The following is a 20529-nucleotide window of genomic DNA, read 5'->3' on the forward strand; positions in this document are numbered from 1 at the left end:
CAATGGGGTAAGAGGGTCCAGAGAGAGAGAGTTGGAGGGGGAAGGAGAGACGAGATAAAAACAAATGCCAAGATGTTGACTTGAAATACTGCGCTTTCAATTTAATCAGAAGAGCACATTCCATACTTGAATACAATATGGTTCTATGAACAATTTGCAAAACAATACAATGTACATGAGCATAGAAATGGGTAACAAAATTGTTTTGGGGGACTTCACACCATCTAATCTACAGGGGCCCGTTTCATAAAGGACTTGCAACTGTTGTAACTTTGCCATAATGGCAACTACCATGGTAACAGGGCTCAGCAGCCAATCAGAATCAAGGTTTCCATGGTAGTTGCCATAATGGCAAAGTTACAACAGTTGCAAGTCCTTTATGAAACGGGGCCCCAGATCTATACTGTAGTACGACATACAGTACTTCATGGAAAGTCATTGTTATAACCTATATTTCTGTGTGTTTGAATAGACTCACTTGTCTGTGATCACAGAAACTTTCCATCTTCTTCCATCACTGTACATTTAGCACCATTCCCATCCCTGCCGGCTCCCATAACCTTCCACTGAAAATACAGTGCTAACTAATAAAGCCTCGCCTGAACGTTGCTTTGTCACACAGACTGCTTAGAACATCCTCAGCTGCTAGCAGTCAAGTGATAATTGCTGAAATCAAGTTATAGAACTTCTACATCAGACAAAGCATATTATGGAATTGTCTCTTTTTTGTTTTATTTTAAATAATGCCATTCAGAAATCGACAGTCAATTCCATAAAATTAACTTTTGTCAATGTCCAGCCCCATTTTTTTTTTCATTTTCCTTTACGAACTGCTCAAGCCATGATAAATTAGCGCATAAGAACCTTTCATATTAACCACAAGACAGACAAATTATTTCAGAAAGGTCGCAAATATAGGGGGTCAGGGGTACATACTTCATGGAAATGCCCAAATTATGTTCAAATGTTCTCTGAGAACATGACATCAAAATATATTTACATGGACTAAACCATAACTTACGATGGTTTTGAGAATATGATACATCGACAAGATTAACAAATATTGCACTATTCATAAATTTTCTCTGAATGAACACGTGTTAGGACAATCACATCTCTGTTAGTAAAGTTGCATGACTCATGTTTTTGTTTCTGTACTTTTCAATAAAGTACGTTTCAATTTTATCATTACTAATAATACTATACAAATATCATTTCGGTTTGAAAAAATACTGTGTGATATCACCACTTACGATAAGCTTTTATAGAGCAATCAGCAACTGACCTCTTCAAGTAGAAAAACCTTCAACCTTAAGGCTCTTTGGTAAATTGAACTGAATATGCACTCATGTTTGATATGGAACTGTATGAATATTCAGTCACAAAAGTGCTTAAAGATAAAGCGGAGTCAATCGTACCACTACTCAAAAGAGAAAGATAGTTTAAAACTAAAAGGCCAGGGGGGGCCTCCATGTTTTGTTCAACAAATCTGCTGTGCGAATTTATTTGACCTTATTTGAATTTAATTTCAAGTCTTGCCCAACATTTGAGTTTGAATTTGCGACACTAGCAGTCTACCTCGCTTTCCACTAAGCCCAATTCAATGCATCTTCTATCATCAACCCTGACGTAAAATAAATTGTCAACATCCCCCTTTAGAAAGAAGGTCCCAAAAGTAGAGATTCCACCATATAAAGGAAACACCCAGTGTATTGTCCATGTTAACATCCTCAACACTGAATGATTCAATCCACTTTGCACCAAGCAATTCGTAATACTTGATAATAAGGGGATTTAAGCTCTCAAAATTGAGATGCAAGGTCACGTATGACCACATGAAACATCGGAAAAACCTTGTCCACCAATCCAAGGTCTTGTTTCCGCATACTCGTATCAGTCTGGATTTTACGTTCAACATTGTACCTGCACACCTCCATGGGTTCGCTTTCATACAGTATTTCTAAGTAGTTTCTAGAGATATGAGAACTAAAAACTGCATGACTCATTGTAAAGAGCTCTTCCAACAATCCTAGGTCTTGTTTCCGCATATCAGTCTGGATATGCTTATAAGCACACCTCACGGGTTTGCTATATATATATATATAGTATTTCTCAGAAGTCTCTTGCACACAAAGTGTCTTTGAGCAGCAATCAGCTGTGATACATCCTAATGACACACTTCCTGAGGGTTGACATGTAACGCTCCAGGATGGAATGTAGCCGTGGATGTCTATTTGCAAAAAGAATAAATATACAAAAAAGTTATAACATCTCTGCCTTATTTGGGTATGTAAAATACACTAAAAACAAAGAAAAATGTGTGTGTGCACAAATTGTCAGAGTATGATATTTCCTTGTCACATTTTAAAGAAACGATGCATGAACACTTCATTATACGATCTATCTAAACTTGATTTGAGGCTGTGTTCAAACTATCAAACAAAGACATCAGGCAAAACACATCTAATCAAAATTTATTATTGATTATAATCTAGAGTAAGTTGTAGAAAACATTATTCAATTGCTAGAGGAGCAAAATTGACCAGTCAAAAACTATCAAGGATAATCATTCTATAATTGTTTGTGGAGTGTTGTGGCCCAGTGGATTAGTCTCTGGACCTTGAAATAGAGTCATGGGCTTATTCAAATGCCAGCCATGACAATTTTCTTCCACAAGAAGTTGATCCACATTGTGCTGCATTCAACCCAGGCAATGGTAAATGGTACCTGGCAGGAATATTTTTTGTAAAATGTTTGTGTGCTGTAAAAAATTTGCCAGGCTAAAGCCAGGGTAACACTATCCAAGTCCCCTTAGAAGTGCCTTGACATACTGTTTTGTTTAGTATCATCATCATCATCATCATTGGTATTATTATTATCATCGGTATAAAATACAGAATCACTTCTCACCTGCCCATTGCTTCAACTTGGTAACTACTGCTGGTATACACGGTGAGAAACTTGCTCATATCATCCGCCGTCCAGAACGACTGTCTACATGGCTCAACAATCTAAGAGGAAGAAATAAAGAATGTGGATTATTTCTTAACCTGAGTCAGTATTCAATTCAGAGCATTTATGGATTAATTAGATAACTTTTCATTTTATTTGGCTAGGCAAAATTTTTTTACTCCTATTCAGATCACTTTTAAGTATTTTACTTGATCGTCACATAGTCTAGGCCAAATAATGTGCAATGTATGTATCCAGTAAACAATTGCCCCTTAATGTTCATGATTTTTTTTCTTTGTTGTGTACTTACAAATAAATCTCAATATATATGTAATAATGTATTATTATCAATATCTGTGAGAATGATTTGTGTTTACCTTCTCTATGACATCATTGAAGAAGTCCCTGAGTTCTTTTGAGTGTATCATTCCACAAGCAATGCTGATGATGGCCCGAGAAACAGTCTGATTTTGTGAGTGAGAAAGAGGATACAAATAGAGTGTTATAGCAAGATAACAATATGCTAAATTAGTAGGGAAGGGTATTTATCAAATTTGTGAATATTAAGGATCGTTGTTTTGCATTGAAAAGTTCAACTTTTCTTCTAAACACACTGGAAAAATTAACCTCAAAATTTATGCTATCCACGGCACATCGTTGATAAAGTCTGCAGTGGATAGCCAAAAAGTTTGAGGTAAATTTTCCATTGCATTGAGAACAAAAGCTGAGTTTCTCAATATCTTCAACCAACACAGATGAACTTTTATGGTCGGAATGTTGTTTTGTGGCATCTCATTTTCAGAAAGTGGTAATAAGGAAAGAAGTAACTGCCAATAGTTGATAACCAATGCAAATGATATTATGAATGAGCATAACCAGTAGGAGGGTGAATGCAAAAAGTTACAATATACTATCCTGTCATCACTATAATTATGAAGACCCACGTTTTCTGCTAGACATAACTTTTTTTTGGAGGAGTCTGCACCATCGAAAATCTTTCAAATGAATATACATGTTTTCCATACAAATATGATCATTACAATCATTACATTCACCACTATCATCAAGTTGGTTCCTTCACAAATGAACGTACCTTGAAATCCCCTTCGATATCCGAATAGGCCCGATCTGTGATCTTTCCTTTGATGGAGTTGCTCAGCAATCTACAAATCAAGAGAGAGATCAACAGAACTGGAATGTTTCACAAAAAGTTTTGACAACAATGATTTTCACTGATCTACTGCAAATCCTCACAAGTCCTTTCATGAAATGCTCTCAAAGACAATCTGGGCCCCGTCTTACAAAGAGTTACGATTGATCCGATCAATCTCAAGTATGTGGAAATCCATCAATGTCATAATTTTTTCTTCAAGAAATTTGCTCAATGTCCTTTGAAAACAAAGAGAAGCATACTTAATTGTCTGGAAAACGTTGAATGTATGAATACACATCATTTCTAGAAAATATTTTGAACAAATATGTATTTTAGACGTTGACGTTGCTGGCTTTCCATAGTTGCATGTTGATTGGATCAATCGCAACTCTTTGTAAGACGGGCCCCTAATTTCTTTCTTGGAAACCTGCAATGTAGTATTGTGGTATTTCATCCAACATTTATTAAAATTTCTGCATTGCTTAAAAAAATTCAGTGAATATATGAAAATAAAGGAGTCAATGGTATTTCACACTCGAAATACATTGAATAATATGGAATTTCAAATATTCAAATTTTTCATTTTATTTTTGGTCAACAAATCTGTACAGCAAGAGGAAAATATGAATGTAACATATATCTAACTGCTAAACATTAATGCTAATTAATGTGAAAGTGATACAATTAACGAATATATATATGAAAGTATCTGGATACAAGTATGGGCCAAATATTTTGTCATACTTACGTTCTATGTTGGTCACTTGCATCTTTATCATACGCTAGAAACTTGAGTTCTCTCAGCATCTGAAGAAATTCCCGGTCAAAATCTGCATCTAAGTCTTCTTTTCTGGAATCTGGATTATAGAAATAGAGCAGACTGGAATTAATCATCAACCCTTGTTTCTCAAGCACATTAACAATTAATTATACTTTGCTATTTTACATTTGTTCAGTCCTTTCTTTGGGGGCCAGGCTAACCCAATTGGTTACATCATTCTTTCCTTTTCAACCATGAGATTTGTCAGTACTTGCTAGGGAACAAAATAATGAAATAAAGTATCTATGCAAGTTGAAGCCAGGGTAGTAGTGTGGAGCTCAAGACATGGTGGCCTGAATGGGCAAAATTCTTGTTTGGGTTTTTTTCTTAACAAGTTTTAGCCCCCTCCTTAGTGGTCAATTAAAGTATACTAGTAGTAGTCAAATTTGTGTCTGTACGAGCAGACAAATAATCAGAATACAGAGTTTCCAAGTCGTATGCATTTTCTGTATATAGTACTGAAAAATGAGAAGAAAACTGATGGTTTTATGCAAAATACTGATTTCTAAAGATTCAGTTTCATGTGTTGTCCTATGGCATTTCTTTGAAAATACAGATTTCCTCACCAAAATACTGATTTTCAGCTTTAAACATACCAAAATGTTCTTGTTCGGGCTGGCAGCTCTGAGAATACCTAAATATGCATTATCATGCAACAAGAATCAATATCGTGAATACAGTACATACCCACAGAACCAGCAGTCCAACTGCTGATCATTTCATCAGCACAGTAGGCTAGGTCGTTGAAGGTCAGGTACTGAACACGCTTCTTACCAGTCTCAAACCGATTGTTGGCAAAGAATACGATGGCAGCGTACTTCCTGATAGTGGAGAAATGAGTTCAGTCACATTTGATATACATCAGCTTCTATTCTCTCATTTAAAGTACAAAGTTTTCTAAACTATCACAAAAGATCAATATGTAACTTTATCAAAGTAGAATACATTTTATGCAGCTACTTTCATATAGCTATAGTACACAGCTATGATTTCTTTAGTACATTTCATACTAATCTATTCATCATCTGATTTGTCTTAGCCACTCCTACCCATCCCCCCCCCCAAAAAAAAAAAACATCCTCATACACAAATATTTATCTGGCAACTAACTTCATTGTGCAGAAGTATACAAATAACAGGAGTAAAATAGGTACCGGTAACTTAAATGCTGATTGTAACAAACTATCAAGTTGTCATTGTCTACATACATCTTAGACAGGGAAAGAACATATATGACCTAATAATCATCATGTTACTTACTTGGCTAGCTCTTGCGAGAGGAGAAAATGATTTTGGATGTTCTTCACCATAGGGCCTTCCATATCCTCAACCGTCTTGAAAACTCTTTTGAAATTATCATACTGCATGTTAGAAAGATGGCGAGAGAAAGTGAAACATACAAATGAATACCATATTTAAGAAGTCGTACACTACATTCATAGCCTAAGATTGTGCCATCATTTGAAAATGTGATCATTATAATACAAGTGGATCCTGTCCAAATAAGAATGTTCAGTTGCCAATGGACAAACTTTGAAATTGTAATTTCTCGCTCCCCAAATCCTTCCCTTATGCCACGATAGATTTGGTTAGATAATAGATATATACTGTACTTCTAGACATTGCAATATACATTACCTCTAGTTTGATTGTGTTCAAAAAGAAATTTATGTGAGTGTTGAAAGGAAAACAAAGAAATTGCATCGATGGCAGGGTGGTAAGAGTTTCATAAAGATGTTCAAGAATTCAATGCACAATGTGAAAGAGTTAAATGCACAATTTATCGAATGACTGGAATATGTTCTTGAGTGCTCAATCAGCTTAACTTTAATCTGTGCAGGATAAAATTATTGATACTAACAAGCATCTGCACCGAGTTAATTAAGTTAATATGTTCTTCACTACCCAAAAATGGCAAAATAGAGATAATCAGGAGTATTAAGTTTAGCGCAAAAACACATTACTTATTATGATCTAAAAAAAAAAAAACATTGGATAATTTATACCTGTCTCCTGCAGCTTCTAAGAGCAACATTGGTCTTGTCTCTGATCTCATCTAAGTCCTTCCTGTGCCTGCTAGAGAGTTTCTTACCAAGGATTTCCCTCGCAACCGAGGAATCTAATTCATAGAAACTAGCCAAAAGAGTCAAAGATAAACAATTCATCAATTAATTATTTTGAAAATATGAAATACATAAATAAAATAACAAAAATAATACATTCTTGAAAAATATTCAAAGAAATAAGTAATTAACAAATTACATTTAATAATATACAGATAGACAAGAAGTCAAATACTTGTCAAAGTACAATCAGATGTGTTATTTATTATTGTTATTTTCTAAGTCGAACAGGTTTCTATCGTCCAAAGTAATTTGACATTATGGGCAGACTCATTAGTATTTGAAAATCATTTGAAAATAATGTTAGACAATCGTCAATAGTATATAAATCACAAATATTTATAACAGACCCTGCCTATTTAATGAAAATCTTTTTCTCAATCTAGAGACAAAGAAAGAAGTCTGGACATACCAACTACCCCTACCCTCCCCCCCCCTCCCCTCCCCCCCCCTCCCCTCCCCCATGCCCGACCTTGATCCTTCTACTCACTTTTCTATAAGGAACCCTTGCATGTCTGGAGGAAGTTGAAATAACGGTTGATTGGCAAGAGATAGTGGATTCTGTAGGTGCTTCTCCATGGCTATGAAGGCCCTGTAGTTGTCGTCTGTATCGTTCTTGATGATCTCAAAGGAGTAGCCTGGTTTCTCGCGATTGACCTTCTGGTGTCTCCTCCTGGCTGCTTCATAAGCTAGGCAATAATACAGAGGATGAAGCAAACAGAAATTTGATAACCTGTATTTTATAAGCATAAGTAGATGTCTACACACCTTTCATGAAGTCGAGATTAATCTGCTCTAGCCCTTGATCTCTAATTGCTCTCAAATTGGCGACAATCCTTTTTAATTTTCTATTCAATTTTCATACTTTGACAAAATCGATTATGGTCGGATTTAGTCTAATTGCATGATCATAGATTCATAGTAAACTTCTAACAAAAAAGTTGCCGATCGAGAAGTATCAATTTAAACTTCCAAATTTTATGTCAATGTATTTTCGAGAATTACTAGACTAGCCAGGTCTAACGTTGTCGTTACTTAGATAGAGCTAGATTGAGAAAAAAGTATTAGGGCCTATTTATCATTATTTATCAATATTGATAATTGTTATGTTATTGTTTTTATTATCATCATCACCATCATAGTTTTATAGCATAGCCATAGGGTCTATGGTATATCTATTGATTTTTCAATAAATAGCAATCTCAATCTTGACTGTCGATGCAACATCATCGTCATCATCATCATCAACAACATTCACATGTCAAAAACGGCAACAGCAGCAACAAAAACAACACAATTTTTACCAGAATAACCATCCAACCAGTATCTGTAAACTTCAGGATCAACCATAGTGATGTTGCCAACAACGATGTTGACCATTGTTTCCGACATTTTCGTTGTTGTTCCCTTCGGCTTCCCTTGATAGCTGTCCAAGTAATTGAAGTGGTGGCGACGGAGATCGAGACGGCATACAACTTTGCAAATACAAGGCAGGACAATCGGGTGGACAATCGTGCATATATATGCATTGACATGCACCGTGCATGCCGTACAAGCTACGCTGAAAATAACACTTCGCTACCCGGTACTAAAATACATATCCACAAAATTTATACACTTCACTATGCAGTGGTACCAATGAAAAGGCAAATTAAAAAAGAATCTATTTCTACTGGTTCTGCCGGCCACGGAAATAAGGAATTCACCCAGGTTTGCTGAGTAGTGAGTTTATTAAAGGGATGGTCCAGGCTGGAGATATTTATATCTCAATAAATAGAGTAAAATTCACAAAACAAAATGCTTAAAATTTGATCAAAATTGGATAAACAAATAACGAAGTTATTGAATTTCCATTAATCGGGCTGATGATGTCATATCCCCACTTGTTAATTCTTTTGTCTACTCCCAGTTTCGGACAGGGGCCGCGGAACGGTTTTCAGAGTGGGAGAGGGGCTGACCATGCAAAAAATCAGAATTCTATGGTCATTTTTACGTTTTTTGTACACGATTTTGGAAAAAGTGGGGGGCTGAAGCCCCCCCCCCCCCTTCCGCGGCCCCTGTCGGAGGGGGTGCATGGTGGCCTCCCTTTATTTGATTTGGTATGGCCATATTGCAATTCGATGAAGATCATGTGATCCGTTTGGACCATGTGGATCATGACTTCGCGGATCCGTTTGGACCAATCAGATTACAGAACATTATTGGGAGTTGTATAATTCGGATGGATAAGAACCAATAAACTGTCATTAAATCTTTTGAAGACGAATTACACATTAACTCCTGTTCCTATTATATAAAGCTTTTCATCCGCCGACTCAAAGTATATCTTTGATCAATGAAATTCAAATCGTAAATAAAAAAGGTTTGTACAATGAAAAAGAAAATATGCATTTCACGCATTATGTTGTTGTTTATTTCACTTTTTTTCTTCCTCTCTTATTCAAACTATGTAATTGAATATTAATGAATAATTTGATTTGAGGGGGCCACAATTTACAAGCACAGCATCACAGTGGACTCCAGCATGTTATTTCCAGCTTCAAATATTTAGTGATCCATATTAAGTTTCAAATGTACAATTAAAATGAATATATATATATACAATAAAACTGATATGAATTAGGTCTCAATGTTGTTGCCATAAAACGGGACAGTAGCGTACGCAGGATTTTTGAAAGGGGGGGGGGTTGAGCTAATGAGCTGAATAAAAAGTTGACAAGCAAAAAAAAAAAAAAAAAAAGGTTTCCATCAAAGATATGAGGTCGTTTCGTATCCAAAAAAAATGACAAGCAAAAAAAAGGGGGGTCGCTACCTGTGCACCTTCCTGCATACAACTGAAGGCCGGTTCCAAACTCTGAGAAAAGTCTTGCGGTCTGCACAGGGCGTTATCAGTTCCCCCCCCCCCTCATCCCATATCCATCGGAAAATATCAATACACGATTTTTTTTTCAATGGAATTGTTGGTTATATAATTATTTTATAATCAATTTATTCATTTTTACTGTCTTGCGCGGCCTTATATACCGATACAGGTATTGATTGGTTATTTCATTCACAAGTGTCACGAGATCATGAATAGCCGTGCAAGTTTACGGCGTATACAAATGTACCGGCGCGGCCCATTTATGCAGCGATCACCAAAGTCATCTAAGATTTGAGAGGCTATCTGTATTAACAACAAGTATTAACACTATTTTACAGAGAGAAATATCAATTCTTGTAACTTTCGTGAATTCCTTTTTCACCACTTTTTCTCTCCTTCACTTCCTGAGGCTGAGGACGATCCGCACACGATGACCAAGACAATCTTCACGTTTATTTGCATGGCATTTGCCTTTTTCTGTCTTCCCAAAGCAGAATCCAGGACCATTTCAATGTATGATTTGGAACCTGCAACTTTGATAAAATCGAGTTCAAAAAAGCTCGGCGGTCCTCCTATTTTCCACAATTGCAGTAAAGCGACAGGTGAGTAACGTTACATCATTTGTACTATTGTATTTGTAGGCTTCACAGTATTCAAACTTAGTTAAAACTACCTAGGCCTAGGCCTAAGTTAAAATTGTTTTTGTTGAACTTTATTAAACTAAACTTTTAAGTTATTCCTTTAACATGTTTAAACAAAAGACGGCTTAACTGCAGAATACCCCGACACTGCTCACTACCCAATCGTTGGTCAGCCAACACAACGATGTCAAGACCTATAGCTAATACTAATTCAATGGTATATAGCCTAGATATATCCATACTATTATATACGTACATGCATTACTGGTACTACTACTACTACTATACTACGTACGTACGTACGTATGACGGTACGTACGAGCAATGCATCCAGGCCATACGTAATGACCTTTGCCCTTTGACTACTACTAGAGCTATAATTAAACATCGTTGGGTGCGCTGCTAGCCAACGACCCACGTTGTGACGGTACGGACGGTGCAATATTCAAAACATCGCTAACCAACGATGTGACGGTGCCATGTAACATTTAAAACATCGTTGGCTAACCAACGACCCACGATGTGAAGGTGCAATAGTACAAGATTAATACACTCTTTTAAATTACCTACTACTACTAGCTATTGCTATACATCGTTGGGTGCGCCGCTAGCCAACGACCAACGATGTGACCGTGCAATGCAACATTCAAAACATCGTTGGCAAGCGTTTCAAAGTATGGTTTCACAAAACAGTTTAATATATGCATATCCTGGTTAGTGAGGTGATCGATGTCATTCACTCTCTATTTCTTTTGTATTTTTTATACATGAAATATTTTCATTTTTTCTTCATTAAAATATGAAATAAAGTTTTAATTCCCATTGAAGGAATTCAATGGGAATTGAATTCAATGGGAATTGAATTCAATTAGGGTTAGGGTATAGGGTTAGGGTTAGGGTTAGGGTTTAGGGTTAGGGTTAGGGTTAGGGTTAGGGTTAGGGTTAGGGTTTAGGGTTAGGGTTAGGGTTTAGGGTTAGGGTTAGGGTTAGGGTTAGGGTTAGGGTTAGGGTTAGGGTTTAGGGTTAGGGTTAGGGTTAGGGTTAGGGTTAGGGTTTAGGGTTAGGGTTAGGGTTTAGGGTTAGGGTTAGGGTTAGGGTTAGGGTTATATTCACATCGTTGGCATCGCCGGCAATGTTGGCCTCTACAACAGGCATATTCACATCGTTGGCATCGCCGGCAATGTTGGCCTATGTAAGATACATTCACATCGTTGGCACTGTTGGCATCTACTACAGGCACCAACACATCGTTGGCATCGCGGGCGCTGTTGGTATATACATACTAAACATACGTTCACATCGTTGGCATCGCCGGCAAAGTTGGCCTATACTTACTAAAGATACATTCACATCGTTGGCATCGATGGCAAGGTTGGCCTGTACTACAGACACCAACACATCGTTGGCATCCTGGCCGGCGCTGTTGGCCTATACGTACTAAAGATACATTTACATTGTTGGCATCGTTGGCACTGTTGGCATCTACTACAGGCACCAACACATCGTTGGCATCGCGGGCGCTGTTGGCCTATACATACAAAAGATACATTCACATCGTTGGCATCGCGGGCAAGGTTGGCCTATACTACAGACACCAACACATCGTTGGCATCCTGGCCGGCGCTGTTGGCCTATACGTACTAAAGATACATTTACATTGTTGGCATCGTTGGCACTGTTGGCATCTACTACAGGCACCAACACATCGTTGGCATCGCGGGCGCTGTTGGCCTATACCTACTAAAGATACATTCACATCGTTGGCATCGAGGGCAATGTTAGCCTGTACTCTACAGTACAGACACCAACACATCGTTGGCATCGCGGGCAATGTTGGTCTACATAGGAAACTACAGATATGATCGCATCGTTGGCATCGCGGGCACTGTTGGCATGTACTACAGACACCAACACATCGTTGCCATGGCGGGCAATGTTGGTTTACATAGGCAACTACAGATATGATCGCATCGTTGGCATCGAGGGCAATGTTGGCCTGTACTACAGACACCAACACATCGTTGGCATCGCGGGCAATGTTGGTCTACACATACTACGGAAATATACACATCGTTGGCATCGCGGACACTGTTGGTCTACATACTACAGAATATAGATCGTTGGCATCGAGGGCAGTGTTGGCCTGTACCGACTACAGACACCAACACACCGCTACCATCGCGGACTGTGTTGGCCTACACGTACTACGAAAATATACACATCGTTGGCATCGCGGGCAATGTCGGCCTACATACTACAGATGCACACAGATATATATATAGATCGTTGGCATCGCGGGCAGTGTTGGCCTGTACTACGGACACCAACGCACCGCTAGCATCGCGGACTGTGTTGGCCTATACGTACTACGAAAATATACACATCGTTGGCATCGCGGACACTGTTGGTCTACATACTAATCGCGCGCGCTCGCATCGTTAGCGTTACAGTGCAGTACAGTCTGAACACTTAGAATCTATTAAAAAAATACTTGTAAGTTGTAAATCATTCAATTATTTATTATAGCTGATTTTCTGATTTGATAGCTTAAGTACATCGTTGTGCGTTGGCTCTCCAACGATAAGGTAACGCAGTGTCCGGGTATTCTGCAGTTGTTCCCAAAAGACTAAAAAAAAGTAAAATAGGTGAGAACTTTTTTTCCAGAGTCAGAGAAAGAGAGGGGGGGGACTGCCTGTTTTGAGTGTCTAACTTTGTCATGATAATTGATAGTCATGATACCGGTACTATATGACAAAGTTAGAAACTCAGAACAGGCAGTCCCCCCCCCCCCCTCTCTCTGACTTACTCTACCTCATGACCAAAAGCTTCACGCCTTCAGTCTCTGTAGTGTTATGTTGGTTGTTCCACTGAACTACGTTGGCTCCACTCACCAAATACAGAGACCGAAGTTCTAGCTCGATCTGTTTAGGGACTCAATGGCCATATCATGTTTATGTATGTTTTAAGTTCATATAAAACAGGGAAGTGAAGTTGCGCGACAGCCGAAGTAAGTCACTGTTTTTTCCCCGTTTTGGTGTATTTCAGGCCAAAACGGAATAATAATCTTTATTTTAGTACAGTTCTTTTTATATATTTTTATGAAATAAAGACAAAAATCGATGAGCCCCGTCGGGGGAATTTTGCATTGTTAACCCCCTAATGGTGGCTGCACGATAGCTAGCCGTCTGTGTACGAGGAGAAATAAATTTTTTTTTTTTTTTTTAAACTCCTCAAAACAGACGGCTGCCAGCTGTCTACTCTACCTCTAGACCCCTATATGATAACGTGTTGTTACTCGTTAGACTCTAAGTCTAACCGTCTTTTCTGGGGATTTCTGACATTTTCTGAATTTTTCGAAATTGAAAGTAAATAGATCTAACGTTAGGCCTACAAAAGAATATTTTTCTTCACTCAAGGCTCAAGTACTTGAAGTAGGATTGGTCAATTAAAACAATGCTTTTTTCCTTCAAATATCTGGATTAAAAAAAAATGAAAATAACTGATTTCAATCGCTTCAATATCCAATTGAACATGTACATAATTTTGTCAAAAGTTTTTGGCAATTTTGACTTCAAATCCACCAAAAACATCGGAAGAACTTTAAATCAACTATCATCAACTTCAAGTATTCTTATTGATTTAAAAAATATACGGTAAACAAAATCAACTAGATCTATTCTATTAAAACAAAAAGTGATGCCTTTTTTTTAAATATTCGACAAACTTTTGAATACAGGTACTTAGTTGAATAGTTAGCAAAAATATTACTATCCAATAGTTCACAGAATTTTTTGTTGTAAATTCCTCTCCACCATTGGAAGTTTATTCTTGGAACATGTTTTTTTTTTTATCCCAAACAACAGAAGAATTGTAATACTGGAAATTTGGAATATAAACTGTCCAATAAGTGTGTAGGCCCACTGTAAACTCAATGATATATGTATGCATTGCATAATGCATGCAATGTGATATCATTACATAGTCTATTAGTCTACTTCTTCTGTCGAAGTTCTGATATAAGCACTTTCCCGATTGCCCGGGACAAGTAAAAGTTAAAGTCGAGCAAGTGTTTTGAAGTATAGACCAAAACTCCTTGACTGAATTGGGCAAGCAAAATTCTCACAGTAGAATTACCAAAATTAGAGTCGGTATGATATACCGACCCTAAATTTGGTCATGGCGGGCAAGATAAAATCATCTTGTAAATAGAAATGCAAGAACAAGGTACATCAGTTCATGTCAAAAGAGAGAAAAAAGGTGAATGGTTTCTAAAACCGTAATATTTTTTTTGAAGAGGTAAAACTTTTTTTTCAAGGACTTTTTCGGGCAAGTGAAATAGATTTTCCAACTACCTTAATTGTTTTTTTTTATTTAGCGAAACTTTAAAATGTCATAACTTTCCTGTTTTACATCCGATTTTGATGAAATTTTTAGTGTTGTGCTTGTTGGATTTTCTCTTTTTATTCAAATGAACTTTTTGTTGGGGTGGACTTGTCCTTTAAACAAGCACTTTTCCTTTTAGAAAATCGCTACTTATGTTGGGACAATGATTTTTTTTTGTTAACAGGTAAATGAAAGCAAAATATTTTTTGTTCTTTACTTTTCATGTGAAAATTCATTGAATTCACCTTTTCAAAACAGAAGTCATGTTTTTTCTGTGAAGTGTGAACATTCTCTTTTATAAAAATGGAATTTCCATTTCAGATCAAGTTTGAAAAGGAATTACAGGTTTTCAGAAACAGAAAAGGCTGCTTATTTTGAATGGAAAATCACTGTCCTTAATAAATTCGCTCAGAATAACTTGTGATGATGAATAGCATGATCAGAATATGATTTCACTGTATATGCTTTTTTCTACAGATACATTTGAGCTGACGAGGGTTGCTGTTGGGGGATGTACTGCGCCACCCTGCCCTCTAATCAAAGGAAAAAATGTCTCGGTGGAGATTGACTTCATAGCTCGTAAGTAAAAGTGTATCTGTTCATAATATTTAAGTTTGCTTCATTTAATTTTGGTGTTTTGATGTGTTTTGAACTTGCCCCATTTTGGTGACATTTCCCAAATTTAGAAGTGCCCCTACCAGTCTCCAAATGGTCGTAAATGATATTAAATCTATTTTTTTTTTTTTAATATATCCTGACAACTAAAAATGGCATTAAATATGATGTATGGTAGGGTGAAGTGCTAACATCTTATGACTGAAAAATGTTTTACTTTTTAGGACATTCCAAATACAACCTGGGGAGTATTTCATGAAGCACATTGTTATAAGCTACCAAAATCCTTGCATCTGATTGGCTCAGAGCAAATTTGTCAGTGGAAAATCACCAACCATATAATGGTTTGTGTAATGCTCCCAGATTTCAAGACAGACTTCTCCTCCTTAATTATATGAAAGAATGAACATTTCTCACTGATCATGTGTGTAAGATCTGTTGACCAGTTATGTTATTTATTAGATGTACATGTATGTAGTATGTATCATAACATCCGAAATCAAATCTGAGGTGTGTGGCCAAATACATGTAGCAGACATGAAGGTTCTATTCTCCATTAGTAATCTGGTCAAATCAATTCAGGAGTAATTTTCTCGTTAATGTTATTATTTTATTGGTATGTGTGCAGAAATGGGACCTTCCTTCGTATACCCGGTATATGTAAGTGTACAGTAGTGAAGAATGGGTATTTCTCATGTGTGCATTTTCTGTTGAACATTATGTTGTAGGTATTGCAACATCCCAAATCAAATCTGAGGTTTACGGCCAGATAGCAGGCGTGAAGGTTCCGTTCCCCATCAGTAACAGCGATGCTTGCAATAGCTGTAATATCCAGTGCCCCACCGTAGTAGGACAATCGTACGCGTACAAATACAGTCTAGAAGTTAAAGAGGAGTACCCTTCGGTAAGTATACACTGAACCTTAAAGGGAAAGTTCATCCTGAAGAAAAGTTTGTCGTAAAAATAGCAGAAAAAAATATTGGTAAAAGGTTTGAAGAAGATCCATGAAAGATTAAGAAAGTTATTAGAATTTCAAGTTTTGGATTTGTGACGTCATAAACAAGCAGCTGCCCCATATGTTATGTAATATAAAATGCATAAATTTCCTCTTTTTTTAATGGTAACTGATGACTTATTTTTGTTTTCTTTTGTTTAGAAATGGGTGGGAAATTATTTGTCTATTGATATACTGAAGGTACAGTAAAAACCATTTTCAATTATCTGACAAAATGACATTTCATTTTCATTGATTTTTTGCCATATGGTATGTACATGTAGGAAAGGTGCTCGCATATGACATCAAATCATTAAAATTTGAACAACTTTTTTATTCTTTGATGGATTTTTCTCAAAACCTTTGGCAATATTTTTTTTCTGCTATTTTAACAATCAACTTTGTGTCTGGGTGAACTTCCCTTTAGACTGATCCAAGTCAGCATAGGAATTGCAAGAATGAAACAGGCGATTTCACCCTCATGACAGTCAAAATCGCCCCTAAAATTTGCAAAATAAAATGCCGTAGGGGAACCACCTTTTCCCTAAAGTCTCCCCAAGATTGCCACAAACAATATTCATGAACATTTAGAAAATCAATGTAATAATAATAAATATTTTACGTTTATATAGTACTTAATACCTTGTGTTTTTAAGGCCTAAGAATCCCTTTTTGGCACATTTGTTATCCTTTTTATATTAGTACTATGGTGTACATTTTCTTGTACTATTTATTGTAGTGTTTTCTTGCCAATGTGGTTTTTGCTATTTATCGAAACAACAAAACAAATCATATGCTATCGAATGCATTCTTTTATCATTCCTCAGTTCTACATTGTACTCTGTTTGTGTTTTATTCGTGCAGGACTCTCTTGTAACAAATTTTACCTCTAGAAAGACTATTTCATGTATAAAACCAGGATGAAATTGTAGGCCTCAATGAATGTTGTGATTTTTTTTCCTACATTTTTTGTTTGTTTTACCCCTAAAAATTTGATTTGGTCTTAAATGGTGGATTTTACAGTGTAAAATGACACTAAATTTCTTAAATACCTTTTTGTACTGTATTTCACCAGTCCAACGATGTCCACCGAAAAATCACCAGCTAGAAGCAATTACATTCTTGAATAGATGTATATATGCATATACCCTCGCCAAGTAGGTCCATGGTCCAAAGGACGGGATTCGTTGAATGTCCAGTTGTAGTAGGTCCATGCCCCCACTAACTACTTTGATGTTAATTTCTTCATCTGATTCATAGATGACACTGGCTGTGTTTTGGTACTTGGAGGGTCCAAATGGAGAAGAGCTGTGTATGGACGTTGCTGCCCAAATCAAGTCTGCATAGTCATCCAATACTAGTCCAGTTAGTATCAATATTCTGACCCATTTCAATCTTAACCCACAATTTATCTCTTTTATTATTTTTTTTTTGGGGGGGGGGTAGTATCTATGTTTCCTTCAGTGGATCATATCGACTTGGGTATGAGTCAGTATGATTAAAAATGATTGACAATGTAGTGTATTCTTTTAAATGATTAAAAGCTTAAGTGCCAGTCTACATCACTAATAACAAATCTATGCTTATGATATTCAGAGTCCATCTGAACCGTGATTAAAATTCTGTTGTTGTTGTTGTGGATGATGATAGAGTGTAGATGTTCGATTTTCATCTGAGTTTTTAAGTAGCGTTCTGTACGTTTTCAATCATGTGGGATTTATGTTGCATCTAGCACTAAGACCAATTCAAGACAATCTTCCACCGTCAATGTCGTTTGCTATCAATATACCGTGCTAATCTCATTGATATATCTGCGTAATGTAAAATGTAATACACAAATATCAACATTGATAAGCAAGCATTTCAGGAAGGTCAGTCATGTTTTATCAAATAAAGACGTAAACTTACTTAAATGTTTAACATTCTGTAAGGGAACTATTACACTGTATATAATGAACTTGCATCTTTTATTGTTATAATTGTGGATATTGTCATTATTATTTGGGGGGAATGTATTTGAAAATGTGTATGTAACTATTTATCAACTGCAAATAATTATACAATGTTTATTCTAGTAGAGCTTTATATCATGATGCTTGTTGAAGTACTTTTTTCTGTCTGTAGTGCAGAAATTGTTTGAGAAATTTTAATGTAGTGATCACTCAGGAGGATATTAGTGCAAAATATCTTCTACTTATGTTATTTCGTTTGTGGTGTACAAATTATGAAGTGGAGAAAAATAAAATGAGGAATGATTTGCCATGAGTTGTTTTTTATACTAAACATAAGACATATTTTTGTACTTTATTCTGTGGATGTGCTCATTTTCTATTGATATTTGCAAGAAAAAAAAAAGTTGAGTTCTGCAATGGTTTCAGAAAATTTGGATGTCCCATTTGTGTTTTATCAATGTTAAAAAGTTTGGAAAACTTCATTTTGATATTGAGATTTATTTGGGGAATAGTTGTTAGGTGTTTGTCCTGATGAGTGGGCAATGATCCCCCTCCCCACATCCATATCCATGTACCAAGTATCAAGGTTGCTTGAAATTAAATATAAATCCTGTTTAGTTTGTTGCAACTGCTATGGTATGGGCTTGGGTACATGCAATATTCCCTGGTATGGATGGCCCATACAGTATATCCATCTAATTATCAATTGTTCCGTCAGTACCAAGCCCACACTTTGTAAAGACAACGGTCAAGGATTGTCATCGGTTGTGTGGGTGGTTTTGATGGTTTAATGATTAATTGTTCAAAACTTGAATTAATCTTCTTCATCTGATTGTTGCAAAGTCCAATTCCGTGATTAATTGGGTCATAATGAGTTGAAACCGCATGAGATAAGTATCCTTTGGTGTGAATTGCTTGTCATCTTCCGGCTGTTGGTCTCCCTGAAGCACCCAACTCAAGTCATCATACAGAGACCCCCCCCCCCCCCATTCTTCTGCTCTTTTATTAAGGATTTCTTTGAAATTCAGCATTGGTCTAAGTCTTTTTGTGTGTATGTATATGTGAATGTGGGTTGAAAAAGGTAAGTGGGAAATTAAATCTGTGTTTTGAATGCTTGGATATTGGAAGCATGAAATCCCACTGGTTCATGAGCAATATCCCCCCCCCCCCCCACACGAACCTTTGTTGTTATTTTACTGATCTCATAACACTCAGAGAAAACTTCACTCATTCTTCCAAAGGATCCCTTATATTCAAATGATCTACCAAGATTTATTACTTGGCTTGAATCCACATTGGTATTATAAAACATGTCTTTTCCTGTAAAAAACAACAACCTTAAAACTACCATCCTTGTCATTCACTTTATTAGCAGAATTCAGTCATTTTTTATTTCCAACCAGACCAATTATTTATAGAATGACTTGCCATATTCATATTAATGTAAGTAATTATGTATGTATTCCCCATGTTCTTAATTTCTTTTTTTTTATAATTATTATTTTGATTCAGGTGTTTTCAAAGTAGTAATTAAAAAAATGCTTGCATGATATTCACAGGCTACTATAAAACTTGTACTTTGATTTCTTCATGTTGTAGCTCTATGTGATCAGTGATGATCATTCATAATTATGCACTGTATTTTCTATTCTAGATTTTTTCCAATGTACAATTTGTATAAATTGCTTTGTAAGACATGTTTTGGCATGGCTTTGTGACATGGACTGAATTTAATATCAGGTGAAAATAAAGGTATTGATTAATAAAACATGTCATGTTCCATTTCCTATTTCTCTTTACGGACTTGCATTTTTTCATTCAGTATTTGAATTTTGATGGTGTGAAACAATTATGATCACGTGTGGTATAGACCAGAGAGTAGGACAATGTGAGAAAGGGAAAGAAAGAAGCAGAGAGGGGAGTGACTATTGAAAAAAAAGAAGAGAAGAGAGAGAGAGAGTGATTTCAGATCTCATTTGTTTTGGGTTATCAGTCCTAAAGACCTTTGTTGTGTCACTAAAATCAATGTTTAT

General features: G+C 36.4%; 2 protein-coding genes across 3 annotated transcripts; one reads left to right on the forward strand and one right to left on the reverse strand.

The window, feature by feature from the left end:
• Positions 1-80: 80 nt before the first annotated feature.
• Positions 81-8605, reverse strand: LOC129264349 (acidic fibroblast growth factor intracellular-binding protein B-like). Of its 2 annotated transcripts, XR_010294239.1 has the most exons (11): positions 8353-8567; positions 7539-7737; positions 6932-7058; positions 6186-6286; positions 5613-5746; positions 4854-4962; positions 4046-4115; positions 3330-3416; positions 2911-3011; positions 413-2230; positions 81-270 (listed from the first exon to the last, which is right to left on the reverse strand). XR_010294239.1 is itself a non-coding variant. In XM_054902218.2 (10 exons), the coding sequence occupies exons 1-10, from the start codon at positions 8438-8440 to the stop codon at positions 2152-2154; spliced, it is 1095 nt and encodes a 364-aa protein (XP_054758193.1). In that variant the 5' UTR covers positions 8441-8605; the 3' UTR covers positions 81-2151. The 2 variants fall into 2 exon arrangements, 1 of the variants encoding a protein (XP_054758193.1); XM_054902218.2 differs by having other exon boundaries at positions 81-2230; positions 8353-8605.
• A 1374-nt stretch (positions 8606-9979) lies between these two features.
• LOC129264348 (NPC intracellular cholesterol transporter 2-like) lies at positions 9980-20285 on the forward strand. Its single transcript, XM_054902217.2, has 4 exons — positions 9980-10513; positions 15413-15514; positions 16279-16454; positions 17805-20285. The coding sequence occupies exons 1-4, from the start codon at positions 10342-10344 to the stop codon at positions 17889-17891; spliced, it is 537 nt and encodes a 178-aa protein (XP_054758192.1). The 5' UTR covers positions 9980-10341; the 3' UTR covers positions 17892-20285.
• The last annotated feature ends 244 nt before the right edge of the window (positions 20286-20529 follow it).

This window comes from Lytechinus pictus, chromosome 7 (assembly GCF_037042905.1).
Source record: "Lytechinus pictus isolate F3 Inbred chromosome 7, Lp3.0, whole genome shotgun sequence".
Taxonomy (NCBI): domain Eukaryota; kingdom Metazoa; phylum Echinodermata; class Echinoidea; order Temnopleuroida; family Toxopneustidae; genus Lytechinus; species Lytechinus pictus.

Bases quoted from the DNA above. Each gene is read 5' to 3' on its own strand.
- LOC129264349 (XM_054902218.2), bottom strand. From the start codon at position 8,440: ATGTCGGAAACAATGGTCAACATCGTTGTTGGCAACATCACTATGGTT. The intron at 5,747-6,185 runs GTAAGTAACATG...CTCCACTATCAG, and splicing joins CTCTCGCAAGAGCTAGCCAA to GAAGTACGCTGCCATCGTAT. The intron at 4,963-5,612 runs GTATGTACTGTA...TCTATAATCCAG, and splicing joins TTGGACTGCTGGTTCTGTGG to ATTCCAGAAAAGAAGACTTA.
- LOC129264348 (XM_054902217.2), top strand. From the start codon at position 10,342: ATGACCAAGACAATCTTCACGTTTATTTGCATGGCATTTGCCTTTTTC. The intron at 10,514-15,412 runs GTGAGTAACGTT...TTTTTTCTACAG, and splicing joins CAATTGCAGTAAAGCGACAG to ATACATTTGAGCTGACGAGG. The intron at 15,515-16,278 runs GTAAGTAAAAGT...ATTATGTTGTAG, and splicing joins GGAGATTGACTTCATAGCTC to GTATTGCAACATCCCAAATC.